This window comes from Loxodonta africana, chromosome 2 (assembly GCF_030014295.1).
Source record: "Loxodonta africana isolate mLoxAfr1 chromosome 2, mLoxAfr1.hap2, whole genome shotgun sequence".
In the NCBI taxonomy this organism is placed as follows: Eukaryota; Metazoa; Chordata; class Mammalia; order Proboscidea; family Elephantidae; genus Loxodonta; species Loxodonta africana.
In genome coordinates this window covers 18820669-18832956 of record NC_087343.1, presented here as the reverse complement: position 1 = coordinate 18832956, position 12288 = coordinate 18820669, and the positions used below count along the sequence as shown (strand labels likewise).

At 44.7% G+C, this 12288-nt stretch overlaps 1 protein-coding gene across 1 annotated transcript in view; it reads right to left on the bottom strand.

Annotated features, from left to right (window-relative positions):
- The window catches only part of FBXL7 (F-box and leucine rich repeat protein 7), a 515561-nt gene extending 503583 nt beyond the window's left edge, over nucleotides 1-11978 (bottom strand). The window contains exon 1 of the mRNA XM_064270747.1: nucleotides 11716-11978. Within this exon, the coding sequence (XP_064126817.1) occupies nucleotides 11716-11752 (37 nt within the window). The 5' untranslated portion in view covers nucleotides 11753-11978. The remainder of the gene's footprint in view (nucleotides 1-11715) is intronic.
- Nucleotides 11979-12288: the final 310 nt, after the last annotated feature.

Sequence of the window (12288 nt, the reverse complement as noted above, 5' to 3'; positions counted from 1 at the left end):
CAGGACTTTTCTTCCATGGCATCAATGGGTTGGTTTCGAACTGCCAACCTTTCAGTTAGCAAATCACCCTATATTCACGTTCAAAAAAACAAAAACCAAACCTGTTGCCGTCGAGTCGATTCCAGCTCATAGTGACCCTATACAACAGAGTAGAACTGCCCCACAGAGTTTCCAAGGAGTGCCTGGTGGATTTAAACTGCTGACCTTTTGGTTAGCAGCTGTAGCTCTTAACCACTATGCCACCAGGGTTTCCATATTCATGTTAGGGTAAGTGTATGGAAGGCTGAGTAACAAATAATTATGAAGGAACAGAAAATAGAAGAAATTAAAGATTAAAAGATAGTCAATGGAAAGTAAAGCAGCTAAAGACTAAATGGCCAAGTTGACTTTCCACCACAGCAGCTTCGGGAACTCATCCTACACGCCTTGTGACCAGACTCCAACACTTCCGAAGACCCCTGTGAAATGTGGCTTATTCAACTGCAAAGAATGCAAGAAGGCAAAAGGAAAAGAGAAATCTCAGATCTCTGGTGCAATAATTCTCCATACTAACAGTTGTTTTCAAGTTTAGAGTTTTGAAACTGGAGGGAAATACAAGGTATAAATTAGAAACTATTTGGGGGAGAGAGAAAAAAATGTGCATCTTTCCAACCCTGCAGCATGCGTTAGCGTGTGCTTATGTGCAGATACCGAGGCTATCCCAGGTAAAGGGATCTCCCAGCACAAAAACCATCTAAAAAGTTGAGAATGCTCTGGAGAAGCAGGAGAGTGATGTGGGCATCCCCTCTGCTTGACTTTGCGCTCTGTAAACTCTAAAAAATATGCCAATCTTTTATGCGCTAAATTTATTATAGTAACTAAATTGCCTGCCAACTTGTCAGCAGATTGCTGTCTAATGAGCAGCTAATTTGTCCTTTGGTCAGCCATGTGAAAGCAGTTTAACGTTTTCTTCAGAAGATGTGTTTCATTTTTGATCACCTAGTCTACAAACCGTCATTCTTTTTTTACGACTACTTCTCGGTCACCGCAATCCTTTGAAATGAACAAAAAAAAAAAAAACAAAGGTTGGAAAATTTGAACTACAACTGAAACAACCAGATGGAGGTGGCCATGGGCACAGTGGAGAGGGGTGATTTCAGGTATGGCTCTGGAACCCACTAGCTGTGAGCCCTGGGTAGGGCAGGGTGTAAGCCTCTGAGCTCCCATGTCAGCAACTGTAATGTGAGATAATCAGTGCTTACCTCACTATTCGCCATGAGGACTACATGAGCGAGTGTGTGTAAAGTGCTTAGCCACCACCCATCTGTCAGTCTGTCCTACTGTGGTGGCTTGCGCATTACTGTGGTGCTGGAGGCTTTGCCACCAGTATTTCAAATACCAGCAGGGTCACCCATGGTGAACAGGCTTCAGCAGAGCTTCTAGACTAAGACAAACAAGAAACACCTGGTGATCTACTTCCAAAAATTAACCAATGAAGACCTTATGGATCACAGCAGAACAACGTCTGACTCGCTTGCTTTGGACACGTCATGAGGGAGGATCAATTGCTGGAGGAAAACATCATGTTTGGTAAGGCAGAGGTCCAGCCAGGGAGAGGGAGACCCTTGGTGAGAGACTGGCATGACAGCCGCAACAATTGGCTTGAACGTGTCAATGATCTTGAAGATGGCAAAGGACCGGGTAGCGTTTAGTTCTGTTGTAAGTAAGGTTGCCATGGTTCAGAGTCCACTCCTCAGCAGCTATCTATCTACTATCTAAAGTGCTCAGAGGAATAAGCGGCACCTAGTAAGTGTACACCTAAAAGTGCAGCCAGAATGCTCCTTAGAAATGAGAATGGCAAGGCTCTGTCTCACGTATTTTGGTCATGTTATTAGCAGGGACCAGTCCCTGGAGAAAGACATCATGCTTGGTAAAGTAGAGGGTCAGCAAAAAGGGGAAGACCCTCAATGAGATGGATTGACACGGTGGCTGCGACAACAGGCTCAAGCTTAACAATGTTTATGAGGATGGCACAGGGCTGGGTAGTGTTTCCTTCTGTTGTACACACCGTCTCTATGAGCTGGAACCTAACCACAACAACAGTAAGTGCTCAACAATTGTTAGTACTATTAAAGTGATCAAAAATATAATAAGCTTGGCTGTAGCCAATTCCATCAAAAACCCATTAATAATCATTTTTGCTCCATGAATTGAGTTTTTTTTTTTTTTAAGAAAAAGGAATCAAACACAACGTTGATTTATTCTTTACATTAGAGGTCAATCAGGGCTCTAATTCCCATTCTCCCTGCACATGTTCACTTTTCCCCTCTCCTCCCCACCCTCGGTCTTATACCCGTCCCTCTTACTGTATTCTGAGCTACCTCTGGCAGTTGTAATCGGTAAGACTTGGCCTTGGTCTTGGACTTAACCCAGATGCTCCCACGATTTGACTGAAGTGCTCACTTGGGCCAAAAGGTTCAACCGCACACATAAGTAGTCTTTTCCTGACTTCTTCCCCTTGCCAAAAAGGGGTTTACTTGCAGCAAGAAGGTTCATCAGCAAGTATAAGAGAAATTCTTGACATTTTTCTCTACAAATTTTGATTCTCTGTCCACTGCTAGCTACATCTGCTCGGAAAACACAGCAACGGAATTTACCACAGAAAGGGTAGCAAACAAGAAATGTTTTAATAACATTTCTACACATTACTCAAGGCTTCTAGAGTTACAATTATGAGTTCATGCAGTGCTAACAACTGTTTTTCATTTTGTTACTGGTTTAAGAATTTAAATAGGAATTGATAGAATGAGTATAACGCACAACCTAACAGAGACTTACGGCTCCAGAGACATCAACACTTCTTCAACCATGGAATGGGGTAAATGTTGACTATGTATTTGTGGTTCATTACTGAGGAACAATTAAGAGATGGTTAATGATTATTCATATTAGAAGGTTTAAAGTTATGTATTTTGGACTCTTAACTAGCACACATTTGAAAGTATCTGGCCTCAACTTCCATTCTTTTTCATCCCCAAGTACAGCCTTGGGAAGGACCCAGGCTAGTAAAATATTTCTGCCCCTTGGCTTAACTGAGAGTTCCTGGGTGGTGCAAATGGTTAAGTGCTGGACTACTAGCCAAAAGGTTAGTGGTTCAAACTCGCCCACAGTCACCTGGGAAGACAGGCTTGGTGATCAGCTTCCAAAAATTCAGAGCCTTGAAAACCCTACAGAGCAGTTCCACTCTGCACACATGGGGTCTACATGAGTCAGAAGCAATCTAACAGGAACTAACATCAACACCAAAGTCTTCGCTTACGGAACCCAAGGGAATCACTTTCCATGAGCTAAACCATATGAAATACAAAACATAAAGATTTTTGGGAGCAACCAGGGAGAGTTTTTAAACAAAATATGAGAACCTCCCAAGGGCCTAAGCTACTCCTCCTCCCAGTAATCTATCTTTTAGAAAAATGTGTATCTCCTAGACACTTCGGGAACTGCAGGTGCTGTCCAGGACTGTCAGAATTTAGGGAGTAGTTCTATTCTTATTCACACTTCCCACACATCACTTACATTTACACTCAGCTTATTGGAGCAGGAGGGACTTCCTGTGAATCAGCATCACCACCTTGTTAGGAAATCGTTGCCATCGGTGCCCAGCTCCATGATTAGACTGTGAACCTCCTTACGGCCGAAGTTTAATCTATCTATTTAGAGATTAATGCAATGAGTAGACAGGAGAAGACTGAATTTCCGTAGCCACTACAGAAAAATGTTTTAAAAGCCACATCTGGAGGAAGTCCAGCTGATACTGACTTTATCACCACGTGCAAGAAGTGCTGCTTGGTCCACTCACAGTTGACACTGTGGTATCTAAAACCATGGCAGAGATTCTTGGAGAAGATGCTGTCTTTATGTGAGCTGGTAATTTGTAGCTTCTGATCAAATGCCACTAACCAAAGATACCAATTAAAAGTCATACACACAAACTTGAAACATTTAATTAAGACATTCAACATAAACAAAACTAAAGATCTTGCTTCAAGTTTTGCAGATCTACATGTTATAGGGTAATAATAAAAGTAATAGTAACAACTACATGTATACCAGAAAAAACCCATTGCCATCAGGTCGATTTCGACTCATAGCAACCCTGTAGGACAGAGTAGAACTGCCCCATAGAGTTTCCAAGGCTGTAACCCTTAGGGAAGCAGACTGCCACATCTTTCTCCTACATCTTTCTTCCAACCACTGACCTTTCAGTTATCAGCCAAGTGCTTAACCACTGTCCCACCAGGTCTCCCTAACACAGGTATAAAAAAACAAAACAAAACCCTTTGCCATTGAGTCAATTCTGACTTACAGTGACAGAGAGCAGAACTGCCCCATAGGGTTTCCAAGGAGCAACCAGTGGATTCAAACTGTCGACCTTTTCATTAGCAGCCCTAGCTCTTAACCACTGCACCACCAGGGAAATATCAATTACTGCACTGAATATAAGGACATATATCAAACCCAATTTTGGGGGGCGTGGGGTAATGTCCTATAGAAGGCAGAGAAATGAAATCAGAAGTACCACCAATTAATATCTAAATATATTTAGAAAGGCATACACACATACATACAACACACACACAGGTTTAACCCAGAGAAGAGAGAGGGATATACCTTAACAACTAAAATGATAGAGATACATGGTTGTTGTAGTTATCATGTGCCTTCAAGTTACCCTGTAGGACAGAGAAGAATTGACCCATGGGTTTCCTAGGCTGTAACCTTTACAGGAAGGGTTGGCAGTTCGAATCTATCACCTGCTACCTGGAAACCCAATGGAGCAGTTCTACTCTGTCCTACAGAGTCTTTATGAGTTGGAATCAACTCGATGGCAATGGGTTTGGTTTGGTTTTAATCTTTACAGTAGCAAATTGCCAGGTCTTTTCTCCCATGAAGTTGCTGATGAGTTCAAACCACCGACCTTTCAGTTAGCAGCAGAGCACTTAACCATTGTGCCACCAGGGCTCCTTAGGGATTTATTAAGGGCAGGGGGTAATAATATGAGTTAGAATCAAATAATAATCCTTGATCGAACATAATCTCACTTCATGAAATGTTTGCTAGGGAGCTTGATTTGGGGTCATGTAGTTGAAAGCCTTCCTCAATGCAGAAATCTCTAGGACAACATCCTTTCCTGAGGCCACCCACTGCCTTCCCCTGTTGTAGGCCTCTCTACTTCTTTAGGAGCTCCATCTCACATTTGTACAGCTCGAATAATTACGAAAAAGAAGAACCGATGGGTCCCAACTATGGTGATGGCGAAGAATACTTAATACACCGTGGGCTGACAAAAGAACAAACAAATCAGTCTTCAAAGAAGTACAACCAAAATGTTCTTTAGTAGCAAGGATACAACCAAAATGTTCTTTAGTAGCAAGGATAACGAGGCTTTAGTTCACTTACTTTGGACACATCATCAGAAAAGATCAATTGCTAGAAAAAGACATCATGTTTGGTAAAGTACAGGGCCAAGGAAAACCCTCAATGAGATGGACTGACACAGAGCTGCAACAATGGACTCAACAATCGTGAAGATGGCACAGGATCAGGCAGCACTTCATTCTGTTACCCAGAAGGTCGTCATGAGCCAGAGCTGACCCAACAGTAACTAATAACTACAAGAATCATTAGACAGGTCTTCCTCAGACTCAGCCAAATCTGCCTTCTTAGTTACATACGTTGGTCTTTGTTCAGCACTCTGAAATTTAGTTTTCATCATGACGATCTTCACATATTACTGTTTAAGGTAGTAAGTTCCTCAACTTCACTCATTTCTTTCTTCATTCATTCAGAAAACATATTCACTCTAAATTGTATTAAACATACAATCATATTTAATACAATCCTAAGGCCACCATAAAGTGTATGATACCTAGATGGAGCCACCAGTTAAACAGTCAGTAAAAGCTGTCCAAGTAGCAGATTTGGGCCAAAGACAAAGGTGAATATTAATTACTCAAAAGCCGCCCAAAATTCATTGTTTCAAAAGGGCGGAAAAAGTTGAGACAAGGTTTACATGAGTTGATTCCCAAAAGGAATGAAAATTTACCTCTTGTCTCTCTTTTGCTTAAAACATGAAAAAAGATTCCCTAGATCTCTGAAAATATCTTCTGGTGGTCAGACCAAGATGGTATCGCTCGCTGCATGAATGCTTTTCTTTGAACTGAACTGTGGTTCGGAGTGGAATTATTTACTGCAGGCAATTCTATCTCAGAATTACAGTGACATGGGAGATCACTTCAGGCCAATATTCAGGGATCCATGAAGTCAGGCGATCTCCGGTAGCCACAGCAGTAACGGGACACAGGGCGTTGCCTTTGAAGAGCAAGTCCTGGGCCTCCCCCACCCCCAAAAACAGTTTCACAAATTATCTAGTAGAACATAGTTGGATGAAACACATTAGCAAGGAATCTCGGCAAACAGGTATATATATCCGCCCAGTGGCCAGAATAACTCTGTTCCGAGGTAGCTGACTATAGAAGACTGAGGATGTTCTACTTTGCATAAAATGATGATTTATGCCCTCAAGCACGAAGAGTAAAACCCGAGGGTTGAAAGTAACAGCCAGTGTGCTGCCTGGAACCTCTCACTTCCTTTAGGCCAACTTTTCAATAAGGACCAAGGTGGCTAAAAAAAAAAAAAAACTCTAACTAAAATTGCAACACCCTTCTCCCACACTCCCAACTCCTCTTCCTCTAGGAGTTTCTTTTCTCAGAGACTTGAAACCAACTGCTGTTGAATCAGTTACAACATATGGCAACCCCATGTGTGTCAGATAAAACCGAGCTCTGTAGGGTGCTTTATGGCTGATTTTTCAGAAGGAGATCGCCAGGCCTTTCCTTTGAGGTGGACTCCTAACTTTTCAGTTAGCAGCCAAGCACATTAACCATTTGCAACGCTCAGATCCCACTAACGTAAGGCATGGTTTGCTGATATATTGCGTATGTGATGTATATGTGTGTTCATTGCCCTCTTTCTTCTCCCTCCCAACACAAAAGGGTATAAGCTTGCCAAGGACAGGGATCTTTATGTGCTGATTGATGTATCCCAAGACTCTAGGACAGTTCCTGACACAAAGTATGAAATAAGAAATCACCACATACTTCCTTGTTGAAGGAATGAATGAATGACTCTGAGCTTAGATGGCCTTGGGTCCTGACTACCCACTCTTCCTGGAGTAGCTGTAAGACGTTGGAAAAATGATCCTCCTTTCTGCTCCTGTGTTCCCTCGTTAGAAAAACGAGGCAAGTGTGTGTGCCTGCCCCCACGGGATGGTTGGGAAGACTGAGTAGATGTCAAGTGTTTCGAAGCATGCCTGGACATGGTAAGCTTTCAATAAACGTTCTCTGCCACCCTTATTATTATTACAAGATATATTTCCCAAGGCGATGATGGATTTGTGATGATTTACACTCTCGGGTAACTGGCTCTCCTCATATCTGACATCACAGATCTGAGATGTGAAAAGAGGCCCCTGGCTGCTGGTAGCACAGCAGGTCTAACTCAGGCTCCAAGTCCATGGCCTCAGCAGCTCCAATTAAACAAAGTACTGGACTTCACAAAAGAGTTGATAAGTGCTACAGCCTCTGACCTGCTGAAGTAGGATAAACATAACAATGAAACCACTGAGTAAGTGAGTGATGGTGAGGCTCAGGACCCTTAAAAGGCAGAGAAAGCCGCTTCTCTCTTCTGACTAGAGCAGAGATTTGTTTATTTGGCTTAACTGGAGTCCAAGCTAATGGTTCTAATGGCTTTGAATGGCCCCAACTTGTTCTGCAGACTTCTACACACACTGTAACTTACACTTGGTAAAAAAAAAAAGAAAAGTATAAAGAGAAAAAACAGCCCTCCATAAAAGAGTTTATCAGAACATACTAATCATTGAGACGTTCATTTATGTTTCTAGAAAGCTAAAGACCAAGAGTGGTATGGTGACTTTTTCCTGCAGCAAAACCCAAGCCTGTCTAAGGGCAGTAGAGGACGAGGCCGCAAATTACACCTCTAATCTGGATATCACTAACGATTAAGAAAACAGTCATTGTCCATATACTCAAAAAAAAAAGTCATTGTCGCATCAACACCAACACTGTCTCATAGTGACCCTGTGAATCTAGGGGGGAGGTAGGGATTTAGGACCGACTGAGTTAGGAGGGGAGTTGGGAATGAGTGAAGAAAATAGAAGTGAGACATAGAGAAGGGAGACAAAAAAGAGGACAGGGATTTACTGATTTCATGGCAATAATAGCCTTAACTTCCCTATTTATTATATCAAGTCCTCCCAAGGCTAATACCCCCAAGTGGCCCCATAAAGCATTATTAAGCAAAAGGAAACAAATGACTGCATGCTGGAGTCAATAAGGGATGACTTTCCTCAATTCAGAGAGGAAAGACTCTGAGAGGTCGAGAGATTTAAGCAAGATTACAGTAGCCAAGTCAAAGCTGGAATCAAATTTCCAGACTACCAGTTCCATGCTGTGCCCTTCTACATCAGCACTTCCTAAACTTGAACATGCAGGTGCAATCACCTGGAGGGGATTCCCAGGAGGAAGCCAGGATTCTGCATTTCTAATAAGCTCCCACGTGATGCTGATGCCCCTGGTCCTTGGACCACACTGAGCTGGAAGCTACTAACCCATTGTACCTGCTAAGTCTCATGAATCTTTTTTTTTTTTTTTTAATCAATGACAAAGGTATTCTCTAGGAGCAGAAGAAACTGAGGTTACCAATAAAATGCTGAAGCAAGTTTTAAAAGTTCAAATAACTCAACAATATTTGTAATATTTGAAGTGGCATTTAGATGGTATCCATTGCCACTAAAAAAAAAAAAAAAAAACCTCATTGCCATTGAGTCGATTCCAACTCATAGCGATCCTATAGGACAGAGTAGAACTGCCCCACAGGGTTTCCAAGGAGCACCTGGTGGATTCAAACTGCCAACCTTTTGGTTAGCAGCTGTAGCTCTTAACCACTACACCACCAGGGTTTCCAAGCCGAATACACTTAAATGGCAGATTTTTTAACTACATACAAACACCAATGTTTTATAATTGAGTGATCTCACTGCCTTCTATTGATACAAAATAATTTCCCTATGTTTGAAATATACAAAAAAAAAAAATCAAACCAGCTACCATGGACTTGATTCCTACTCATAGTGACTCCACCTGTGCAGAGTGGAACTGCTCCATACGGTTTTCAAGGCTGTGATCTTCTGGAAACAGATCTCCAGGACTTTCTTCCGAGGTGCCTCTAGGTGGGCTCAAATTGCCAACCTTTCAGTTAGCAGCTGAGCACTTAATCTTTTGCACCACCCAGAACACCGTACCCAAATTGCACTAAATCTATGAAAATGTCTTAATTCTCAGCCTCCTTGGATCACAGAGTTAGGATGTCTAAGGGTTGCTTTCACTTGTTTCGAATTTTGACATTTTAGTTGAGAAAGATGACAACGACACCAAATTCCAAAAGGCTTGTTTGCATAGATTTTACAACCCAGTGAGACAGTCTAACAAAGTTAGCCATACCCAGTTACATACACTGTAATCCTAAACCAAACCGAAACCAAAACCCATTTGTCTTCTAGTTGACTCCAACTCATAGCGACCCCATAGGGCAGAGTAAAACTGCCCCATAGATTTTCCAAGAAGCAGCTGGCGGATTCAAACTCCCGATCTTTTGGTTAGCAGCTGAACTCTTAACCACCAGGGCTCCACCATAACCCTCCTAGTGTAAATGTGAGGAGGAAAGGAAAAAAGATCATGTTATTTATATTTCTCTATTTATTCCTCACCTATCATAGAGGGAACTGGATGCCCTGGGAGTAGATGAAAACTAAACACAGTGTATGCCTGCTGCCAGAACTCACAGCTAACTCCCCAAGTTTCCCATTGGTCTCCTTGAATCAGCTGAGCACAAGAGGTTTTTCCTATAAAAAGTCCACAGTGTATCTAAATCTGATCCTTAGTAAAATTTCACTCGAGCTGAAGTGAAAATGCAGAGGTAGCAGTTATGGATAACAGCTGGAGAACATTAGTTCCCTGTCTCTCCTTCTTCTCCCAGGGGTTGAAAATTCTGCTGTTCAGACAGGAAGTCGTCATATACCACACACTGTACAATGTGAGAATGCTGGGATATGAGAGCAAGTTGCCGAGGATTAGAAGGAGCGTGGAGGGGTTTTGCTCAAGAACGCACAGAGGTGACTCTCGGACAGTCCTTTATGCTGACAGCCTACTGGACACACACTTAAAATTGACAAGCACACACTTCAGTCACTGAAAGCTTTTAACCACCCAGTGTATGAAGGTTTAACCCCTCCCTTTTCTAAACATTTTCTAAACGTAAACTTTAAAAAGTTTTTGGGGAGTGGCCAAGAGTCTCCAAAAATCTTTTCTGGCATACTTTCACGTTTGCTATCTGAAAAGACAACTATTAATTTTTTTTTAATTTGTAATTTAAAAAAAGGACTTATATAACTGTCCCAGGGTAAAGAAATTGACCCTTTCCAAGTAGCCAGCTTGTGGAACTTATAAAAGCGATATATACATGGAACTCATAACACAATGATCCCAGAGTGATTTCAACAAAGGTTCTTATGGGTCTGGTTTTTCTGAGTCCGTCTCAGCTGTAATTTCACATTGTTGCCGAGAACGAACGCAGACACAAACACAAGGGGAGACGCCCACATTCAGTGGCCACAGCTCAAAGCTTCGAACGCGGAGATAGGAGCTTCCCTAACACCACATACCAAACAGCTATTCTGCATTCCTACCAGCTCGCAAGCGCGGGCGGCCCCCGTTTGCAATCGCCTGTCTTTTAGGGGCGGGCTGTAAAACTGACCCTACTTCTTCCATTTCCCCGCAGTCAAGTTCCCCAGAGACAAACCCTCCTGACTTCTGAACTGCGGAAAATGCCTTTGCCAGACGTACATCAGGGGCATGCGGTTAATCAACTGGGTTAGAACACTGCGGTTTTATGCAAAGAGGGGGAGGAGGAGCGAGGGGGAAGCCAGCCCACCCATCCATCATCCTTTCTGGAGGAGGTGGAGTTTAAAGTTTCCCCCAGCTTCCAAGCTCCCACTTGACAGGCAATATTTCTGTGTAATTTCCAGCCCCACGGAACAGATGGTCCTTTGCCGTCTTGAGCCCTGAGAGAGTCCAGACAAAGCTTCCTGCCACCCCTCGCCTCGCGGGGCGGATAGGTGGCCAACTTCACGAAGCTGTCAGACTAAGGGCAGTCAGCAGAAAATGGAAACTTAACTTCTTCCTCCAGAAGTTGTTTCCCGGCTACAAGAGTCCAGTGGACTGGAGCACAAAGGCCTGGGAAAGTTTTCACTGCGTTAGTTTTCAAAAGCGTCTTCCACCATCTGCCAAACCAGCATCCTAAACTCAGATGCGGAGGGAAGGCAAGTTGAGGCGCAGGGGTGTGTTCAGAAACACGGCCGAGATACAACCTGAGCAGTCCCAAAGACAACCTAGGAAGTTGCCTCAAGAGCCCTTCACTGTGGGAAAGCGTCCTCAGGGGTCCTAATCAAGCAGTGCCAATGGGGAAGGTGACGGCACGCACAGAGTGCCACATGGGGTGCGCCAGGGCGGTGTGCGAGAACCTTCCTCTCCAGACCCGATTGCGCGGGAGGGGGGAGGGGGACGCGATCCGGGAGACGAGGGCTGGCGGCCCACTCACCCTCACTGCCGTACTGCTTGCCATTGTTCGCGCCCATCCTGTCGCCGTCATGCCCGCCGTCTCCCGGGACACTCCATCGCTGGGGATCACGGCCCGCGCGCTCCGCACAGGAAAGCCCGCCCGACGGGACCGTTAGCGGCACATACCCCACGCTCCGGGCCGAGCTCTGGCCGGCTGGCCCTGCACTCCAGGGAGGAGGCACTCAGTCTCCTCCTGGCACTCTGATTCTTTCAGGCGGGCCAGGGACAGCGGCTCCCCTTAGAATCTGCGCTCGGGGTCGGCGGGCGCAGCGCCGCGGAGAGCCCGCGCCTCAGGGCCGCCCAGAGGCTGGCCGCGCCGCCGCCGCCGGGTCCCCATCCGCCCGCCCGGTCCCCCGGCGGTGGGCGCAGTGCCGCGCGGGCGCCCGGCTGCCCGGATCGGTGGCCTTCTCTGTGCGCCCCTGCGCGCCCGCACCTTCTCCGAGGAGGGCGCGGCGGCCACTTGTTGCGGGTGCCCCGAACGAGCGGAGACGCGCAGCCCGGCGCCGCGAGCCTGCGGGCCGGACTTTTGTTAGCGCCAGGCGCCTCCTCTCGC